Here is a 22,600-nt window from a genome sequence, read left to right as displayed (position 1 = left end):
CAAATGATGAGTTACATATCCTTAATACATGGGGCGGCGGCCGAGTTCCCAGGGGGGGGATGGTTAAAATATGATAACCAATTCAGACAAATGAAAGCCGTGCATCCAGGGATAGCATGGGATCAACGGGAAATCAATTTATGGCACACAGTCTTTTATTCCTCCCCCCCCGCAACGTCCAAGTCCAATACCCCAGTTCAGAGCCAGTCCTTTCGGAGCGACAAAGGGGTGGGGGATAAGAAACAGGCCTGCTGGCTGTTTAACAAGAACGAGTGCACCAGGGGGACCTCGTGTAAGTTCAAACATAGCTGTTCTTACTGTGGGGGGCCATCTCACCCAGAAATCAGATGTTTCAAGAAATCAGGAAACTCAAAAGAGCAGCTGCCCCATACCACTCCAAAAGGGAAGCCACCAAAAACATCCGACAAGCCTCCCAACTCCCATTAAAAGACATGTTTTAACTCACCTCCTTAGCAAATATGGCAAACTAGAGGAGGCCCAGTTCCTGCTTGATGGTTTTACGTTAGGTTTTCGCATCCCGTCTTCAGCTACCCCTTCCAGCGTCCCGCCTCGCAACCAGAGTTCGGCGCTCCGGAATATGGAAGCAGCTCAAAACAAGATTATGAAGGAAGTCTCGTTGGGGCGGGTTGCGGGTCCATTCAAGAACCTCCCATACCCGGATTTGGTCTGCTCACCCCTGGGTCTAGTTCCTAAGAAAGAAGAGGGCAAATTCCGCCTTATACATAATCTGTCAAGCCCTCCAGGATTGTCGGTCAATGACAAACTGGATCCAGATCTCTGCTCAGTGCGCTATACAACATTTGACACAGCAATTGAGAGCCTGCAGGCTCTGGGGGAAGGAGCGCTAATGGCCAAGTCTGATATCGAGTCAGCTTTTAGGCTACTCCCAGTTCATCCGGAGGACACCAAGTTCTTGGGCTTTCATTTCAGAGACAATTATTACATAGATCTGTGCATGCCCATGGGTTGCTCTATTGCTTGCGCTGTATTTGAGACTTTCGCCAGGTTCTTAGAATGGGCTCTAGAACAATTCCTCACCTCAGACAAATCCCATGCTGTCGTACATTATTTGAACGACTACTTATTTATGGGCCCAAAAGGGTCACAGTCATGCAGGAAGGTCCTGCTGGGCTTCCAGCACCTGGCCGAGGCCCTTGGGGTACCATTATCAGCAGAAAAGACAGAGGGCCCTACTACATGCCTGACATTTCTGGGTATTGAAATCGACACCATAGAAGGTGTGTGCAGGTTGCCCAGGTCAAAGGTGGTTGCCTTTGGGGCTGCGATTGATGAATGCTTAAAAGCAAAGAAAGTTACTTTACACCAGTTACAAGTTTTGGTAGGGCACCTGAACTTCGCCTTGAGGGTCATACCAATGGGTAGGGCATTTTCTAGGAGTATAGCAAGAGCAATGTCTGGGCTGCGTGCTAAACACCATAGAGTTAGACTTTCTGCCGAGGTAAGGAGGGATCTGAGTATCTGGAAGTCTTTCTTGCAGGATTTCAATGGTTCGGTGCTTTGGCGGGCAGCCAGCACCGCAAATGTGGACCTTGCATTGTTCACTGACGCAGCTGGGAGTGTTGGTTTTGGAGCAATTCTGGGTTCAAAATGGTGCATGCAGTTCTGGCCAGAGGAATGGGCACAACAGGGTTTGACGCGTAACGTCACTTTCCTAGAATTATTTCCCATAGTGGTGGCGTTGCAGTTGTGGGGTGATACGCTCGCAAACAGACACATTGTATTCTGGTCAGACAGCATGTCGGTAGTAATGGTGATTAATAACCAGAGGGCGACTTGCACATGGGTGCTGCGCTTACTAAAGAAACTGGTATTGCAATGTCTCCGTCACAATGTACATTTCACTGCAAGACATGTCCCGGGGGTGGAGAACCAGGCCGCTGACGCTCTATCTCGTTTTAAGTTGACAGAATTCCGTGCGCTTTGGCCACAAGCAGAGAAGACAATGACACCATTCACAGCGGAGCTATGGAAGCTTGGTGCCCCACAGCCTCCGAGTTGATAACGGCGTCCCTGGCCCCCAAGACGAAGAGTATGTATCAGAGATCGTGGGGTTGTTATCAGTTATACTTAAGGGAGGCGGGCCTAGTGGATGCTTTTGTGCCCATGAGTGTTTTAGGCTTTATAGTACATCAGAAAGAGAGTGGTAAATCGGTGGCATTGATGAAGAGACAGCTGTCAGCATTGGCATTTTATGCGGGTTTAAAAGGGGTTACAGACCCAACAAAGGATCAGAGGGTGAGGAGGGCCGTGAAAGGCTGGGAGCGCCTAGTGCCAGGGGCGAAGGACTCCAGGAGACCTATAGATATTGGTAAGTTGGTAAAGATCTTAGAGACCCTGCCTCTCGTGTGCTTTTCCCCATACGAAACACAATTATTTAGGGTAGCGTATGTGCTAGCCTTTTGTGGAGCGCTCCGTATCTCCGAGTTGCTACCGGCCTCTAGGGCGGATAGGGATGGAGGTATAAGACGCACAGACATTATAGAGTTAGAAAATGTTTTAAGAGTCAGGGTTAGAAGGTCTAAAACAGACCCCTTAGGCAAGGGGATTTGGCTCCAGCTAGGCCAAGTGGCGGGGGAGTCCTATTGCCCAGTTAGGTTGATGAAGGAGTTCATGCTAATAAGGCCTCAGGGGGGCGATGACAGGGTGCTGCTCCATAAGAACGGCTTACCTCTTACCAGATTTCAGTTTACCAGGGTGATAAAAATGACCTTGTCAAAGATGGGGGTCGACCCGGCTGGCTACACTTCCCATTCCTTTTGTATCGGGGCGGCCACCACGGCCGCTGGCCTGGGGCTACCGGAGCAGACTATCAAGAGATTAGGGCGTTGGAAGTCTACATGTTATGTACGTTACGTGCGACCGCAATTGGTATGAATGCCACCCTCATGACTTCCCCCTCCCTGTGTTCAAAGGGTCTCACCCATTTCTTTCAATATCTACCATAGGTACTGCCTCTCAGAGAACACAAATCTGTTGGTGTGGCCACTCCTTTATTCGCAGAGCGGGGTTGATCTTCCAGGAAACTCTCGGAGGGGAAGTGCACAGGGCGCAAGGATGGGACCATCATTGGGTGGGAATAGGTGGTCAACATTTACCAGACGTCCCGAATGATTTGAGGGCGGCTTTGGGTAGAGGTATGCCCTATCCCGATGTTTTCGTGTTGCACTGCGGAGGCAACGACATGATCCCGGCTGGAAGGAGAGGGGTTAAAGATTTGTTGTTTACTACGCTAGCAGCAGTCAGGAATATCTTGCCAAAGGCCATCTTGGTGTGGTCTGAAGTCATTCCGAGACAGACATGGCCGCGGGGTGCACCCGCTAAAGCAGTGAATAAATCAGTCAAGAGGCTGAACCAGTCAGTGTCAGAAATACTTCAGAAGTCTAGCATTCGGACCATTCGTCACAAGCTAATACAAACGTCCAAGCCTGAATTATACGCGGCAGACGGAGTGCACCTATCAGAGGCGGGCACGGAAATTTTCATACAAACAGTCCTAGGAGCCATTGTCGAAGCTTTGCAGGGCAGGGGGGGAGGACGAGTCCGCCAGTAAGCGCCTCGCCCTGTGGCGGGGTCCTGGACAAGAATATCACGGGAACTTCTTTGGGCAGTGCCCGTTTTTTACCTCAGAACAGGTTTTAAAGCATCATGGCTCCGGGCTGGCGGGAGAGTTGGGGCTGACCTGCTGGTGGCCCTGGCTTCTCCAGCCCTACCCTGGAAGCCGCTGGTTGCCACAAGTGGTGGCAGAGTATTTACCTGCGGCTCCGTTGACCAGAAGGGGGTTAACTGAAGGAGAGCAGGCTAACTTGGTTGTGGCCTGCTGGCGCAACCCGAGCAATATGTATATAAGTGTGAGTATCATTAATACTGTGATGTGGAATAATTTTAAAGTGAAATAAAGAAATGGTGGTCAATGAAGTAATTGCCCAGTTAACCTGTCTTAATAAATATGCACACTGCAGAAAATCAAACAAGACTCAGGTGTTTAATTGGAGAGGGGTTTTTAAAGGGGTCGGGGAGAGAGTGCACTTTGTATGCCAACTATGCGAGGCGCCACCCCCCCTAGGGGCGTGGCGCCGTTAGTGGCAGCCAAAGGGCCGCCTAGTGAGGTAAGCACTTCCGGGTCACTCGACCCGGAAGTGCCTAGCAAGGGACGGGCGGAAGCGAGCTTCTGAATGACCCGGATCGAGTCATAGGGCGCGAGGCTTAAAAGCCTGCGGCCATTTTAGTGACCCCCTCTTTTGTCTGCTGACCGCCAGGAGTCGGACGTCGCAGAAGGAAGTCAACCACCCACCCACCCAAAAAATAGGGCTTTCAAGCAGGGGCGCTAACGGGGTCCTGGACAAGAATATCACGGGAACTTCTTTGGGCAGTGCCCGTTTTTTACCTCAGAACAGGTTTTAAAGCATCATGGCTCCGGGCTGGCGGGAGAGTTGGGGCTGACCTGCTGGTGGCCCTGGCTTCTCCAGCCCTACCCTGGAAGCCGCTGGTTGCCACAAGTGGTGGCAGAGTATTTACCTGCGGCTCCGTTGACCAGAAGGGGGTTAACTGAAGGAGAGCAGGCTAACTTGGTTGTGGCCTGCTGGCGCAACCCGAGCAATATGTATATAAGTGTGAGTATCATTAATACTGTGATGTGGAATAATTTTAAAGTGAAATAAAGAAATGGTGGTCAATGAAGTAATTGCCCAGTTAACTTGTCTTAATAAATATGCACACTGCAGAAAATCAAACAAGACTCAGGTGTTTAATTGGAGAGGGGTTTTTAAAGGGGTCGGGGAGAGAGTGCACTTTGTATGCCAACTATCAAAATGATTGCCCTGCCACGCTTGTTGTATTTTTTCAGAACACTCCCTGTCTGGATACCGGGAGAAGTGTTCAGGCGCCTGAAGTCTACCATAATTTCCTTCCTGTGGGGAGACGGCAGGCGACGAATCGCATTGACGACTCTCATGCGCTCGAAAGATCAGGGCGGACTAGCGGTCCCAGACTTCGAGCTCTATTACCTGGCTGCGCAACTGCAATTCTTTACGCAGGAGGTGGCAAGAGTGTACCGGGGACCTGACCAGGAGAGAGACACGGGTACCCCCCGCGATGTGCTAGCATATATAGCCCTATGGCAGAAGCTGATACTCAGAGAGTTGACCCAAGAAGAAAGGACGCTGCGGCTGTGTTGGAATCGCATGCACAAGCGTACCGGTCCTGGTCACCCATATGCGCCAGAGATACCGTTAGGGATGATAACGGCGCTCCCGCATGGGGGGGATGGGTCGAATCTCCTATTGTGGGAGGAGGCGGGACTACAGATGGTGGGTGACCTCTATACCGACGGTGTGCTAACGACCTTCCAGAATCTGCAGGAGCGATACGGTCTCCCACGAGGAGACTATTTACTGCATGCGGCGGTAGTAAGGTCTATTCAGGCACATTGGGGGGAAGGACTGATTGAGCCTAAAGTGTCTCTGGCATGCCAATACACAATGATGGCAGCAGGCACATTCAAAGCGGTTACGTGTCTCTACTCCAGAATGAGCACGGACAACTTACCACCGCTAACACGCCTCAAGACCCTCTGGGAGACTGATTTGCAAAAAGAAATCCCTGACACGACATGGTCCCAACTGATTCAGCGAGCCAGGAAAAGCACTAGGAACGCCCGTTTCCAATTAATACATCTTTACATCCTTCACAGGGCCTATCTCACTCCGAATAAAATAGCGCAATACTTTGGCGCGGCAGATGCAGCATGCCCCAGATGTACGCTAATTGGCGCTGACCTAATACACATGCTCAGGGACTGCCCACAGTTACAAGAATACTGGTTAGGAGTGGGGGACACCCTGAATGAGGTTACGGATAAAGTCTTGCAATATGACAGCGCGGTCGTCCTGCTGCATTGGTTTCCACACACACGCAAAACCAAATTGTCGAGTAAATTTATAGACATGGGCCTCCTTATTGCGAAGAGGGAGCTCACCAAGGGTTGGAAATCTAAAACAACACCGACCCAACAGAAATGGTTAAACGAATTTCTGAAATGGGCGGCGGCGGAGAGCACACTTAGGTACCAGCTGGCCAGGCGTAAAGCGGATGCGAAAGCTCAGGAGGCGGCACTAGCGTGGGAGGTCCTAGTCCAGGCGCTTAGGGACAATACAGGAGCGAGGGACGAAGAAGAGGAAATAGTAAACATAGAGGCCCCGGGGGAGGCGGTGTTAGACCCCGCACTACTGCCGGACGCACACACCTCATCACTGACTTCATGATCCTATAACCACCAACTCAACCAAGTTAGCGACCATGACACGTAGGCTCAGACACCAGGGGGAAGGGGGGGGGGGAGAAAAAACAAAGTTAACCTATTACAGACATCAAAGAGGGGTCATACACCGTTACCATCCGAAGGAGTACGGAAGGTATAGAACAGTTAAAAAGCGGAGGGAGATGCATCGTTGAGAACATTTGTACATGAAGACTGAAGTAACATGATACATGTTTATGCGCCACCCAACCTCCGGGATGTGGGTTATAAGGCTGTGTACATAGTAGCTGGATCTAGAATGATTGCCTACGTTCCCCGAGAACACTATGACGTGTATGTTATTTGACTCGCATTACTTCTGCAATAAAAATTGTTTCACAAAAAAAAGCTGTGAATAGCCTCCGAGAGGACTGCTCTCAGAGGCTCCTCTTAAGGCTCCGGAGAACACTCAGGTATCTCTGAGGCTTCCTGGCGAGTAGGCTAATGTGGGGTAGTATACTGCATGATAGTATTGCCCTGTTGGTGTCTCTGAGGTCTGTCTTTCCCCATAATGTGGCCAAGGATGAGCAAGCTGGCACAAGAAATCCCTTGAATACTGTCAGAGGCAAAAATTAGCACAGGTAGGCCTCCAACGGGAAGGGGCTGCATGGATGAAGCACCGGCTCAGGGCATTCAGGAGGAAAATGCAGGATGAGTGTGCCCAAGCGGGCCACGCCAAGGCCAGCAGGTGCACAGAGACAGCTGCAAGCTAGGATGGATAGCGGGATGGCAACTGCCAAGGTAAGCTGCACAGGAGCAATGAGGGGAGGCCCGAATGGCGGCCACGGTACAAGCGTCAGTCTCTAGGCCCACCTTCAGGATGCCGACCACTCCTCGCCTGTGTGTATAGGCACCAGAGCTACAGATGAAGGAGGGGGAGCCAGAACAACCCGCAGCCGATCCCCCCAACTGTCACTCTTGATTCCCATTGCCCTGAGGGACCCACTTGCAACCAGGTAAGCAGGCTTCTTCTAAGCAGAGCCACAGGTCAGATCCGAGGTCAATGCACCCCCAGGTTACCCACGCACGTGTCACCCTAAGGAAGACCTGCTAGACATGGGCTTAATCCGAGCACTCTGCCCCTCCAAAGGTTGCTGCCGTGCCAGTTGAGGTAATCCTCCCCTGAGCCCCCAGGGGCCCGACACTAGTCATGCTGCCAACAGTGGAGTGATCCAACGATAGCCAGGTCCGCACTCCAGGCCTCAGGAGGCCTCGATCGTCACTTCCAGTAACTGCTGTTGAAGCGGAGTACCAACCTGAGCCCCCACCATGTCCACTGCAACCTCCGCTGCAGTCCTCAGGGCCCTCTCAGGGGGCCACACCGGCAGAGGTCCCCTCATAACCCAGGTGTGCCGTGGAAGGGGCTGTCAAAGGCCAGGAGCCAGCCTGGAAGAGACCATCATCCGGGCCTGCAGTCTCTGCTCCCCCAGGCTTCCTGCACTCATCACACTGGGGGAGGGGAAACCAGAGGGCTGATGCAGCACTCACTGGCAGGGCCGCTGTGAGGAAAGCCGCTACGCCACAAGTAGGTGCCTGCACATGAAATCCATGGCCCCCGGTGTGAGAAGTTGGCCTGGTATATGATGCTCACTAGTTCTAGTGATCACCTTCTACCATGCCAAGCAACCCTTATGATGATTGGTTGTAAGTCAACCTTATAGACCAGCTATCCTAGGGGTAGCATGGACAAAGCAGTCTTAGGCTAAACTCTGTAAAGGCATGTGAAGCAAGCTGATTTACCATATACACTCTCCTTGAATACCAAATGAAAGGACACCACACAGATATATATTGAAAATATATATATATTTATTTACTACAAGTACCCCCTATACTATTTATGAGCACAGAAGCAAATGCGTTAAAACAAAACAGTGTTTAAATATACAAAAGTTGCACAATATGGATAGGCCCTGGTGGCCACTCAAACCATATACTAAAATAGTGGTATAAGTACCGCTATACGAACAGTGGTAAGGCCTAGGGCCTTCAGAATCGCTGGGACTACAAGGAGCTAACAAGAGTTAGTGACCAGGAGGCCCACGGAGTGCGTGTGCAGTGTTAGAAGTTACACGCGGGCGCCCATAGACTTTCAATGGGTGCGTAAAAAGTACAAAGTTACTGCAAAGGGAACCTTTCGGATGGACCAGAACCTAACAACTTAAAACCTAGACACTAGAGATGTTTCTCTCAACAGGAGCACCGGAGTGCCAGCGTTACCTCACCCACAGGAAGCGGGTGCATAGGGTTCAAAGTGCGTCGGGTTTCGTCGTGTAGTTCAATGGAGCCTGAAGATGATGATGCTGCAGGCGGCCAGTCGAGAAGAGTTCCGGTGGATCCAAGGGTGGATCTGAAGAAGTGAAGACCTGAAAGCAGAGGGGACAATGTTCAAAGTCACTAGCCAGTGACTACCGTGGAACCAGGAGGGAACCAGGCGATGTCGGGTGCCAACAGGTGAAGAAGTGAAGATTGTCTCTGCAGCCACGTGGACACGAAGAGGTCAGCGACGTCCAGGAGTCGATCACAAGCTGTCCCACGAAGGCTCTAGCTGATGGCGGTGTCGGCTTCTTGATCGGAGCAAATAGGCCTTGGCTAATTCAAGCCACGCAGGAAACGATGCAAGCTTCTTACTCTGACCAGCAAGGTCAGAGGGGCTGCTCCTTTTTACAGCAGCAAGGGCCAATCTGGAGCAACCAGACCACCAGTGTAGATTTCAGATTTCGTCACCAAAATGGCCACTAGCCAACGGGCCAGTAACCGGGATGACGTGTCGAGTGGCAAAATGCAAAAGGGCCCCACGCAGATCGTGGAGATGCTGGGGGGCTGATCTTCGGTGCAGATGCTGCTCGGTGGTGGGGCTTCTCAAACCCCAAAGCACAGCGTTGAGGCTGCCTCGGTGCTGCTCAGTCAGCTTCTCGGGGGTCTTTCAAGATGGCCGGTCCCACGTCTCTCGATGCCTCCACGGGTCTCTTCTTTTCAGGGACTGTGGATCGGGCTGGGAGATGTCTGGGAATCCAGGTCTTGTCGGGCTCAGGGCTCGGGCTCAGGCGGCGGCAAAGCAGACGTCGAGTTGCTGGATGGTGCCTGTGTTCACAGGGTGGTCACTCCTTGGCCACAAGGCAGATGCTCTTCAGTCTTCTGTGCAGCAGAATGTTGAAGTCCAGTTTTCTTCTTAGTTGCAAGTCGAGTTCAGGATGATCTGAAGTCTTAGGACACAGCTCCTACTCTTAAACCAAATCTAGGGGCCGGATCATCTACTAGGTCCCTCCTCTGGGTGGGACCAGGAAGGGGGGTGGTTACACCCCCTTTCCTTTGTCCAGTTTCGCGCCAGGACTGGGGCTGGAGAGCCCCAGCACCGGTTTGAACTGGCATATGCACAGTGACACATTGTGTGCCCCAGGCATGTCTCATTCTATTCAGCCCTCCCTAACCCACTACACAAAATCCTGTCTGGGGTGGTGCAAGCACCTCCCCTGACAGGAAACCCTTTGTCCAAGCCTCCCAAGCTGGAAGGACTCCCAGCAGCAGGAGGTCAGACTTGTGTCTGTGGTGGCGGCATCCATTTTGTGATGCTGAGGCTCGTGTTTAACTTTACCCGGGTTTCAGGTTAGGTACATGTCGTGTCCCTCTAGAAGGGTGGAATGCTACCCCCGTCGCCAGAATTGGCGAGGGGGTAGTATTCCAATTCGTATGACACCTTACTCAACATGTTTTGATAAAGCCAAACCAAAGATAGCATTTAACCGCGAGGTTCATAATGCACTTAAGAGTATATGGTATGGCAATATCATGAAACAGCTGAAGGACGTTGTTCCGAAAGCTGCAGACAGGCTCAGCTCATGCCAGAGCACCATCTCACATGAAACCAAGAACTCTGCCTCCAGGATTGTCGAGGCCTTCCATAGGAGTGACTCATAGGGTAACATGTGTCCATATAGGTTAGATATAGATATACTATACCTAAGTAAGAGGTGATTACACCAATTTACCCCAGCTGAGTGATCAGCCAGTTGTGTCAAATAGTTAGGCCAGGCCAGGGTTGGCACAATACATGCTGCAGCCCCTGGTAGGCCTTGGATACACCTATGCCCTGGGTACCTAGGGTACACTGTTACAGGGGCCTATAAGGTGAACCAGTTCCAATTGGTAATGCACCTAGAGTGCATTGGCATTAATTTAGAGAGAGAACAGCAGGCTGAGGGTCTGATTAGCAGGCCCACAGCCACATTAAGTCAGAAACCAGTGAAGCAAAAAGCAAAAATTTGGGGTGACCATAGGATAGCAGACCCTACTCTTCTACACCCGGGAGCAATCGGTGCATCCACAGCAGCCGGTCCCTCTGGAGCAAGACCCTCTCTTGATGCTGCTGCAGGTCCCGCTCAAAGCCACCTGGCACAGCCACCAGCGCTTCCAGGCAGGCCATCACAGAATAGGGTGTATTCGCAACACAAGGACCGTGTCGAGACGTCCATCTGTCCCCGGAGCACTCCCCTCCGCCAGAGCAGCAGGAGATTCTGTGAGGAGGTGGAGACCCCCGCTGAAACCACAGGGGACTGTAGGTGTAGCTTAATGAGTGGACATCGCCAACAGCAGTATGTAGAGGCATGATTATGAAGGTTTAGGCAGTGAGGAGACAGAGCTCCCTAAGGGCTATTCCTGTGGGTCATCTTCCCTGGCCACTCCTCCCGAAGTTTGAGGATTATCACAGCACCTTTCTATCAATTAATCCCCTTCTGTAAATATGATTTCCAAATTCTGTAGTGTTACAAAAATAATAATGATTCCACATTGGCACCGACGTGCTACCTCTAGCTCATATTCTGCAAGGTTTCAATATTCTGAGTTCTGGATTGGAAAGTACACATGTATCTTCTGGCATCTGAGAGGGTGATATTGATGAATGACTCTAACACGCCTCCGTGTGCAAAGTCTTGTTTGATCATTTTAGTCCTCCCTTTATACTTCTCCTCCTGTGTATCTTCAAATACCTTCCCATTGTCATAGAGCTGCACAAAGCAGATTTGATTTTCTGTTTCCCAGAATATTTCCATTTCCACAGCACACATAGGTGACAAGAAAATATGGTCTCCCCTACAACAATGTCACACATACACATATATACACATTATCTAAGGATACCTGGAAAATTGCAGGTGTAAAGGTATGCCATTCTGAGGCCTCTCTTTCCAGATTTTTCACATTTCGTATAAAAGACAGTATCGATCTCCTGAGAGGTCTTTCCAGGTCTCTGGCTCGGGATGCAGCATTACGTCAAGCTAAATGAGACTAGTAATGGTTGCAGATTTCTACATGTTCTATTGGCATTAGTCTAGTGTAAGCATCCCATCCAGCCTTCCGATCTCACTTCTGTACTTTAATAAGAAAAAGCTTTATAAGAGATTTAACCACTCCTCTCACTTAGGGATAGGCACCTCTGATATGTCATTGATTCAGATTCAAAGTCTATTCTGCCATCTGCTCAGACACCTCTAATTTAAATGCGGTCAAAGTCTAGTCCAGAAAACATGATCTGTGACTCCCTTCTCTATTCTGGTCATATACTGATTGAATCCCACTAACTCGCTGGGCAGAGCTATTGCTTCCACGGTGGAACTTCGATGTTACACTTGGCTGAGGACAAATTGCTTATCAGGGGATGCCATCGCTCGCCTGTTTAGCGACAAGATGGATTCAGCGCTTGAGCGTTTTAAAGATAGCAGAACCACTGCTAGGTCTTTGGGGCTCACCATGGCCCTGCAACAGTCCCACTATGTTGCTACGGGAGGGGCTATCAGCCATGTAATTTCACCCCTTGCCACCACAGCCAGCAGGCACTTCATTCGTTTTATAACAAAAGAGAAGTTGACGGCGGACTGGTGCTACTGCACCTCATGCTAGTTTCAAATATATTTTAAATCCAGCACAACAAGCCCAGGCATCAGTGACCCTCAGACGTTTATTCAACGTTGTGCAAGGCCATACTTGGCCCCGGGAACTCTCCCCCTTTTTTGTGTCCAGTGCCGGGAGCATCGACTGTACCATATGATCTAATCTTCACTTCGATACAGAAAAGGGGGTGGTGATGAACAGAGTGTCTGAATTAAGCAGACCACTCTTACCCAGTCCAAAGATCAGGGCTTGATCAATCACCGTTATTTATCTCACTGCCCCATCCCAGCTCAGAACCTGGCTATATGCAAATTAGTCTGTCCCTGGCCCAGTGCATCATGGGAACAGGGCAGACCAAACTACAAAGCCAATTCTTCACCAGAAAGGAGATAAGCTACCGGGGACCGGTTTCTGGCATTTCAGCCTCTTCGGCCCGGCTTGCTTGAATCCTGATGGAGCAGTGAGAAAGGGACTCATTTCTGAGTATACCCTGCCACACCTATAGTGGCCAAAAACGATACCACCATAAGCGTGGAAGGGTATACTCAGATGTGAGTCCCTTGCTCATTGCACCATCAGGATTCAAGCAAGCCGGGCCGAAGATGCCTGAAATGGCAGAAACCGGTCCCCGGAAGCTTGTTTCCTTCCCAGTACAAGAATTGGCTTGGTAGTTTGGTTTGCCCTGTTCCCATCATGCACTGGGACAGGAACAGACTAATTTGCATATAGCCAAGTTCTGAGCTGGGATGGTGCAGTGAGCTAAAAAACGGTGATGGATCAAGCCCTGATCTTTGGACTGGGTAAGAGTGGTCTGCTTAATTCAGGCACTCTGTTCATCACCACCCCCTTTTCTGAATCCTTTTGTCCACCATAAGCGTGGAAGGGTATACTCAGATGTGAGTCCCTTGCTCATTGCACCATCAGGATTCAAGCAAGCCGGGCCGAAGATGCCTGAAATGGCCGAAACCGGTCCCCGGAAGCTTGTTTCCTTCCCAGTACAAGAATTGGCTTGGTAGTTTGGTTTGCCCTGTTCCCATCATGCACTGGGACAGGAACAGACTAATTTGCATATAGCCAAGTTCTGAGCTGGGATGGTGCAGTGAGCTAAAAAACGGTGATGGATCAAGCCCTGATCTTTGGACTGGGTAAGAGTGGTCTGCTTAATTCAGGCACTCTGTTCATCACCACCCCCTTTTCTGAATCATTTTGTCCACCATAAGCGTGAAAGGGTATACTCAGATGTGAGTCCCTTGCTCATTGCACCATCAGGATTCAAGCAAGCCGGGCCGAAGACGCCTGAAATGGCAGAAACCGGTCCCCGGAAGCTTGTTTCCTTCCCAGTACAAGAATTGGCTTGGTAGTTTGGTTTGCCCTGTTCCCATCATGCACTGGGACAGGAACAGACTAATTTGCATATAGCCAAGTTCTGAGCTGGGATGGTGCAGTGAGCTAAAAAACGGTGATGGATCAAGCCCTGATCTTTGGACTGGGTAAGAGTGGTCTGCTTAATTCAGGCACTCTGTTCATCACCACCCCCTTTTCTGAATCATTTTGTCCACCATAAGCGTGGAAGGGTATACTCAGATGTGAGTCCCTTGCTCATTGCACCATCAGGATTCAAGCAAGCCGGGTCGAAGACGCCTGAAATGGCAGAAACCGGTCCCCGGAAGCTTGTTTCCTTCCCAGTACAAGAATTGGCTTGGTAGTTTGGTTTGCCCTGTTCCCATCATGCACTGGGACAGGAACAGACTAATTTGCATATAGCCAAGTTCTGAGCTGGGATGGTGCAGTGAGCTAAAAACGGTGATGGATCAAGCCCTGATCTTTGGACTGGGTAAGAGTGGTCTGCTTAATTCAGGCACTCTGTTCATCACCACCCCCTTTTCTGAATCATTTTGTCCACCATAAGCGTGGAAGGGTATACTCAGATGTGAGTCCCTTGCTCATTGCACCATCAGGATTCAAGCAAGCCGGGCCGAAGACGCCTGAAATGGCAGAAACCGGTCCCCGGAAGCTTGTTTCCTTCCCAGTACAAGAATTGGCTTGGTAGTTTGGTTTGCCCTGTTCCCATCATGCACTGGGACAGGAACAGACTAATTTGCACATAGCCAAGTTCTGAGCTGGGATGGTGCAGTGAGCTAAAAAACGGTGATGGATCAAGCCCTGATCTTTGGACTGGGTAAGAGTGGTCTGCTTAATTCAGGCACTCTGTTCATCACCACCCCCTTTTCTGAATCATTTTGTCCACCATAAGCGTGGAAGGGTATACTCAGATGTGAGTCCCTTGCTCATTGCACCATCAGGATTCAAGCAAGCCGGGCCGAAGACGCCTGAAATGGCAGAAACCGGTCCCCGGAAGCTTGTTTCCTTCCCAGTACAAGAATTGGCTTGGTAGTTTGGTTTGCCCTGTTCCCATCATGCACTGGGACAGGAACAGACTAATTTGCATATAGCCAAGTTCTGAGCTGGGATGGTGCAGTGAGCTAAAAAACGGTGATGGATCAAGCCCTGATCTTTGGACTGGGTAAGAGTGGTCTGCTTAATTCAGGCACTCTGTTCATCACCACCCCCTTTTCTGAATCATTTTGCCCACCATAAGCGTGGAAGGGTATACTCAGATGTGAGTCCCTTGCTCATTGCACCATCAGGATTCAAGCAAGCCGGGCCGAAGACGCCTGAAATGGCAGAAACCGGTCCCCGGAAGCTTGTTTCCTTCCCAGTACAAGAATTGGCTTGGTAGTTTGGTTTGCCCTGTTCCCATCATGCACTGGGACAGGAACAGACTAATTTGCATATAGCCAAGTTCTGAGCTGGGATGGTGCAGTGAGCTAAAAAACGGTGATGGATCAAGCCCTGATCTTTGGACTGGGTAAGAGTGGTCTGCTTAATTCAGGCACTCTGTTCATCACCACCCCCTTTTCTGAATCTAATCTTCACTTCAGCACAGCTCTACACTTAGGACGCTGGATCACCTTACTTGGCATACTGCGCAGTTCTGGAGCGCGATCCTGCATACCTCTCCTAACTTAAGGAAACTTGTTCTAATTTAGACGTCAAGCCGGACTGGGCCTTTGTAATTTTGATGGTTCACACGGCGCTCAATATATTTCATTGTGGCGCAATGTACGTGTAGCCAGACTCTAGCTTCGTGAGGGTACTTGCCCTTTTGAGCCCTGATAAAGTTCTCTATGAGAGAACGAAACACGTTGGTTGAGTTTTATGCGTTTATCGTAAGAGAAATTAACAATTGAAAATAAAGACTTTCCTTGAAAACCCTATATCAATCTCTGGACTTCATTATGGCTGCAGACAGATCTCCTCTAGCTGTTGTGAGAACCAAGGCCAAAGTTATACCCAATCTGCTCCCCTTACAGCAACCCTCAAAATCCATATAATATGCCCTCAGACCATTATGGGCAACTGGTTCTGGCAGAATTTGGCAGCACCTGCCTCAATGGCAGGAGATAATATCAGAGAGTGCTTCAAATTGCCCAGCGGGGTTACACCCTTCCTTTTCAATATACTCTACCACCTTTACCACTGTTGGGACAGGAAGTGCAGGCTCTTCTGGCCGAAGAGAGGGTGCCAGCATCAGAAGTAGGTTGTGGTCACTCTTCCCGCTACTCTCTGGTGCAGAAAAAAGGATAGGGCCTCTGTCTTATTCTGGACCTATGCCCTCTTAACTACTTCCTGAAAAAGGAAAAGTTTAAAATGCAGCTCTGGCTCAGGTTCTGTCTGCCCTGGATCCTTGAGACTGGATGGTAGAGCTGGAATTGCAGGATGTATACTTCCATATTCCCATCCTGCCAGGATTACTTGCAGTTCACGGTGGGTCAATTAGACTTTCAGTTGGTGGTGCTCCGCTTTAGCCATACCAGCACTACTCACATGTACACCAAGGTGATGGAGGTGGTTGTAGCACGTCTTTGGAGGTCAGGGATTCCAGTCTTCCCTTACAGAAATGACTGGCTGTTGAAGAAGGGCTCACCCAGGCAGTCGTCTTTCCTTCCAGAATTTGGTGGACCTCCTGCATTCACTGTGGTTCTCTATCAACAAAACAAAGTTGCACCTGACCCTCTCTCAGATGCTCCTTTTCATCTGAGCCATTCAGGACTGAGTTAAATTTCACGCTTATCCTATTGAGCAGCGAGTCCAAGATATTCAGGTTATGAGACTCATGTTTCAGCCTCTATCCTGGATTTAGGTGAGACTCATTCTAGGGCTGCTAGGCCCCATGGCCTCCTGTATTATGTTGGTAAAACATGCCAGTTGGCATATGTGGACTCTCCAGTGGGACCTGAAGTTCCAGTGGATTCAGCATCAAGGGAATCTCTCTGACGTGGTTGAGGTATCGGAGGGAACTGCAAAAGATCTGCAGTGGTAGCTCAAGAACCCCACTTTGGTGAGCAACAGACTCCATCCACATCCAGAGCTCACAGAGCCAGTTGGCATATGTGGACTCTCCAGTGGGACCTGAAGTTCCAGTGGATTCAGCATCAAGGGAATCTCTCCGACGTGGTTGAGGTATCGGAGGGAACTGCAAAAGATCTTCAGTGGTAGCTCAAGAACCCCACTTTGGTGAGCAACAGACTCCATCCACATCCAGAGCTCACAGTGGTGACATTTGCATCACTCCTTGTTTGGAGCGGCCACATGGGAGTGGAGGAAATCAGAGGACTTTGGTCTCCAGATGAGTCCAAGCTCTACATTGATCTGTTGGACAACATCACTGCCACGTAGTATTGCAAGAAGCAGAGCGGGGTAGATTTGTGGAACCTGTGTGAAGAGGCTCTGCGTCTCGTGACATGGCTGGACATCTTTCTGGTAATGAAGCACTTGGCAGGCTGTCTGAACGCCTAGGTGGATGTCTCAGCCGGCAAGGTCTTGCGGATCATGAATGACTTCTCCATCCAGAGGCAGTGCAAGGTCTCTATTGCAACTGAGGAGAACCTTGGAGAGATCTATTTGCCACTTCGGAGAATGCGCAATGTCAGCATATCAGAGGGAGGGGTGGCGCCGCGGCCAGGGCGCCTGACGGTGGAATCTGGGGATCACGGTTCGATCCCCGGCGCAGGCGGCAGATTAGCCCAGCACCATGTGACTCTGGGCAATAGCTTGCTTAATTTTCCCAACAGCCCCCAGCCCCTGGAGACCCTTACTGGTGATTGTTTACGCTTTACAAATGTGGATTATTATTATTATCTGCACTCTAGAGTTTCCAAGGCAGCTCTCGCTCGGAAACACATTTCATCTTGAGTGGAGATCTGGCCTTCTGTATGCTTTTCTGCCAAAAACACTCCTACCCGAGTTCTCAAGATCAGAACTGACCAGGCCCAGGTCACCTTAGTGGCTGCAGATTGGGAAAGGGAAGTATGGTATCCCCAAGTCCTGAGTATGAATATCTGTAGTCCTTTAAGAGAATCTCCATTCCCAGCAACAGGTAAGGGTTCTGCACCCGAATCTGCACACTCTCCATCTACATGTATCGAGATTGAACAGTTACAGCTGAGAATATTTGATCTGCCTGAAGAAGTGTGTAATGTCATCTTGGAAGCCAGGCATCCCTCATGAAACCGTAAACACCGGCCAATGGGAGAAAACTTTTGGCTTCGTGTCAAATTACTCTTGTCTGAAGTCCTCTTGATTGTTTTATCTCTCGCTCACCAAGTCCTCGCTATGGGCACAGTTGAGGAGTACCTTTCAGTCATCTTGGCATTCTTGTGGTGGCCGTATAAACCCTCTCTGCTCAACTCACCAAATGTGACTCGCTTCCCGAAAGGTTTTGCAACACATGTTCCCCCTGCACCTCTCATTATGCTCCAATGGCACCTTAATTCAGTTCTCACCCTTTGAGCCGATGCACAGCTGCCCTCTGAGACTGCTTACCATCAAAACAGTCTTTCTTGTGGCTATAACAACTGCCAGGAGGGTTAGTGAATTCCAGGTGCTCTCGGTCAGTCCTCCGTAAACTACCTTTATTGTGACAAGCTGGTGTTTAAGACCCCTGTCACCTTCCTGCCCTAGATGGTCATATCTTCTCGTGTAGGACAAAGCATCATACTACCTACTTTCTTCGCTCCCTCCTCTTCCTATAAAGAAAAAGGAAAGACTCCACGGCCTGCATCCAAAAAAAGTATTGTTGTTCTACACTGTTCGTACCCAAGATTTCCGAGTGGATGATCAATTCTTTATAGGATTTCCACCCTATTGCATTTGTGGGTGCAAATAAAGGGTAAGCAGTACAAAAGAGAACCAACTTCAGGTGGTTTGTCCTCTGCATAAAAATCTGCTATGCAATGACCAAGAAGCAACCCCCTGAGGAGGCTCACTCCACTGGAGCCAAAGCTGAGCCCACTGTGCTAGCTCGCAAAGTCCCAGTCCTGGACATCTGTCAGGCAGCTTGTGGGCATCACTGCACATATTTGCCAAGCATTACTGACTGGATAGTCAGGTCTGGCGTGATTGGCATTTCGCCTATTCGGTTCGGTCCTCCAGGACTGCTTAGTGTAACACAGTCCACAGACTCATATCTAGGAAGAGATTACTGTGGTATCTATTCTAACGTAAGGAATTTGTGGCTAGAAGTCTTTATCAGATGGACAAGTTATGTTCCGTAATGCCTGGTAGAGACTCTATCTACCCGTAGATTCCTTACCGACCCCCATCCAACCCGTTCTGTGAACTGTAATTTCCATCTTGAAGAGGTCCTTCAGGACTTCACTTTAGCACACTGGTCACAATACCTCAGTATGGCTCTGTGTTGATGGCGCAGAGAATAGTCATGAACTGAGGTCAGGGCATTAGGTTTGTGCGGGTAGTGACAGAGAAACTCCATCTACCCCTCCCCCCATCACGCCTCATTGGCTGGGTCGACATACGACGGGATAGGGAAAATAAAATAATTAATAAAAAACCCACTGCCCCACCGCTCTTACCTGTACCGGTCGCACCTATTGTTACTCCTCAGGGATCCAAATGCGAGGGAAGGGTGAACGTGGCGTGGTGGGTCTTTCTGCTGCCTGGGGGTTTATCTCCCTCGCAACTTACTGATGGGCCAGGAATAAAAGCAGATTTGCCTGGTGGAAACCTTTTTACTAGCCAGAACCCTGTGTGTTCACCTTTGAATAACACAGGCGGTCTATCTCCTGGCCAGGTGGCTAGAGCAGACCATATCCGACAGCTGCTAATAACAAGGCAAATAAACTACTGAACCTAGACTCAATGAGAAAATCCAGACCCTAACCCTACATTGCTAGTGGAAAAGTAAGACAGGAATATTGTGGAATTTCATTTTGTTGGGTGAGTGGTACGATTTTACAACGGTTGACCTGTAAGTATTGAATTGATTCCAAGCTTGAGACTGCCAGTGCATGGAAGAATGGAAGGGAGACATACTGACACTAAACAGAAAATAAAAAAATCTCAGAAGTGGAACAAAGGCATTCAGTGCCAGTACTTACTGATGCACTCTACCTCTGGCGTTGTCCAGCGGGCTGTGCCTCCACCTTCATCTGCTTTGCACACAATGAGATTAGACGTCCCTGCTTTCCGTCTGTAGCCGGCTTCGCATTGATATCGCAGTGACGTTCCTCCCTTGCTTGGGAACACTTCACGTGGGAAAGGCTGCGTGTGCTGGACTTGCTCTGGGACGTGGCATTCTGTAACGAAAGAGACAGTATGTCTTTCCAGACTCTAATGAAGAAGAAGCTCAGAACTATTACAAGGTCTTTGTCCTGCTCTTCCTTACATATTTATTTGTGTTTCAGATATGATGGTTAGCAGCCTCAGGAAACCATGGTCTTCATTGCGGTAAGCAAAACAAACTATAAATACAATTGCAAGTCATTGGAAACTGAGGTCAGCAATGCCCCCTTCTACAAAAGGGAAGTCTGAGTCAGCAGGCTTACTGCCGAAGATAAAATTCAGTAAGTAAATATACTAACTACCATCAGCATTAGCTACAGTACCGACAGTGGTTCCTGTCCAATAATAAAAAAAAGTATTACCCACAGTTACAGCACATCTGATTATTAAAAAGAATTGAAACTAGAATTAGCTACTAGTACCAGGTAATACCACATCACACACGGATACAAGTAATTACAGTGAGGTTGAGATTTTGTACTGGTGAAGTGGTGTTCACTGTGAAGGGGCCATTTACAGCCTGAGGTTTTCCTTCTGTACTCAAGACCACTGTCATGCCATTTGTTGTCAATGAAAATGCAGACGACTGTGTTGTAAAACAGCAATTTGTATATTGCCGTGAGGAAACATTGTGCATCTGTATAGAGTTCTCTGCACACATTTTTTGTTCTGAGGGAAATGGGATTCATCGCTCATCAGAAACAACTTACATACAATTCACCACATTCTACTACTGGAACTGAACTTCGAAACTGTCTGACTCAATTGGCTTCGGTTAATGATTACTGAACCCCTCTTTCAGCACTCAAATCACTATTGGGGAGTCCCAGTAACATTTGTGATTTTATTTTCATTATTGTCACTGACACACCTTTTATTCATATTTTTTAGGTGGATCCGAAGAGAATGACACAATGCACTAAGTGAGCTGATGGTAAGACTACAATACACTTGGAGCCTGGGACATATGTATTTTTTTTGCCTGGTTGTGGTGTGCCAGATCAGATGTGTCTGGAATCATGAAGAATGTGTGTGGTTCCTCTATATACAATACCTGATACCTGGAATGATAGTGTTAATGTACTATACTACAGTTTTGGGTGAGGCAAAGGAAGGTCATATTTATATTGCATATGTTATTGTCAGAGTTAATCTCTATTTACAATTTGCTGGTTTAAGGCAGGTGTGTCCACCAAAGGTCAAATGATGGCTGGATCTATCCCAGGTTTTCAGGATAATTATTTTATTTACTTGTAGTTTTAGATAGTGAGAACCAGACTCAGTAGGGTAGCAAAGTGCTTCACATAAGAATAAGAGAAACTCAACAAATAAAGTGTCACTGTAAAAAGGGGTCCAGAATATAACATAGTAGAATTAAACATAAGGTTAAAAACCTGCTCTGTGTGGGAAAGGGTGATTCATAACGAGTGGAGTTAAACACCACAAGGGAAGCTGATTGTCTTATAATTATAAGACGAAAGCAAAGCATTAGCTAGAGGGTTCAATGATCCCAAAACAAGTCACACAAATAGCAGTGGGCAGAACTGAGGATCATAGTCATCAGTAAAATATCCAAAGAAGGTCATCAGATGGCTTTTAGAAGACAAAGCTCCAAAACATCCAAGTCTAGACGCAGCAATTGAATCTAAATAGAACTCATTTACGTATTATTGATTGTTCTGAACATCAGAAACTCTGGTCAAGGTCCCTGATTTGAGCAAAATCGTCCACATGTGGCAAATCAGGTCAGTGGTCTCTTCCACGTCTGATCAACTGACCTGATCCCACCACTGGCCAAGACCTTCAATGCAGTTATTTATTTCGGTTTCTGACTGAGTGAGCACGACATCACACAGCAACACCCTGGGGCATATTCTCTGTGATGTTTCAATTACAAATATTTGCTCCAGCCACTGCCTGCTCTCATTGGCATATTATCTTAAAGTCCTAAAAATACCTCATGCCTTATCTGGCACTGGAATTGTAAAGCTAAACTATTTATAACAAGCATCCTGTAAATTACACAGCGAAGGCAGACCTATAAAGCCTGTAGTACTAAGGTGTTTGAGTGTGTTTACACATACCCCTCAAAAGCACACAATCTGAGCATGTCTACATACAAAAAACCTAACATCCACGACTCCACTACATTATAACAATTAAGGACACACAAACATATAACTCTTTCTTTAACAGAGGATGCCAACTTAGGCTGTAGTTGTAGTAACTAAACTTAATCTTTTTAACTTAAGGCAGAAACTGCGGTGATTCATCCCCTCTGTTTCTGATATTAATACCCAGAATAAGGAAACACATTAGGATGCAAGGAGCCATCTTATTGCTTTGCCAAATTATTTGCTTCCTCTTAATCACTAAAGACTAGATTTTATTTTTCACTGTGTCTCACAGGAAGTAAATTAAAACTTGTCTGAGAAATGGGGGGTTCATAGTAAATTTCCTAATTCTGGTGGCACTTTCACTTAACATATTCTCTTAATATGTTCCTTCCACGATTTCACCAAGCTGTTCTATTACAAAATATGAGTTTATTCCATTCTTAAAACCAACAGGAATTCATCCTAATACTAGGTTATTGTCTCTGTTTTAGACCCAACCACGGAGTTTTGGGTCCAAAGCTTTGAAGTCTCATACTTACATCCTTATATGATTTGTAACTTTCCTACTACCCTATTTCACAACCTAGTTTCCCTTAATTCGTTTTCAAGGAAT

The 22,600-nt window shown here is 48.5% G+C and overlaps 1 protein-coding gene across 10 annotated transcripts in view; it reads right to left on the bottom strand.

Moving 5' to 3' along the window:
• The window catches only part of IL15RA (interleukin 15 receptor subunit alpha), a 539,514-nt gene that overhangs the window by 315,400 nt on the left and 201,514 nt on the right, over positions 1-22,600 (bottom strand). For all 10 annotated transcript variants that reach the window (XR_013607280.1, XR_013607277.1, XR_013607274.1 and 7 more), the window contains exon 2: positions 19,687-19,884. Coding sequence is in view for 7 of the 10 variants with exons in the window: in XM_078677237.1 (XP_078533363.1) it covers positions 19,687-19,884 (198 nt within the window). In the remaining 3 variants the exon portion in view is untranslated. The remainder of the gene's footprint in view (positions 1-19,686; positions 19,885-22,600) is intronic.

This window comes from Lissotriton helveticus, chromosome 1_1, assembly GCF_964261635.1.
Source record: "Lissotriton helveticus chromosome 1_1, aLisHel1.1, whole genome shotgun sequence".
Classification (NCBI taxonomy): domain Eukaryota; kingdom Metazoa; phylum Chordata; class Amphibia; order Caudata; family Salamandridae; genus Lissotriton; species Lissotriton helveticus.
The sequence above is the reverse complement of the archived record's forward strand: the minus strand, read 5'-3'. Positions and strand labels throughout refer to the sequence as shown.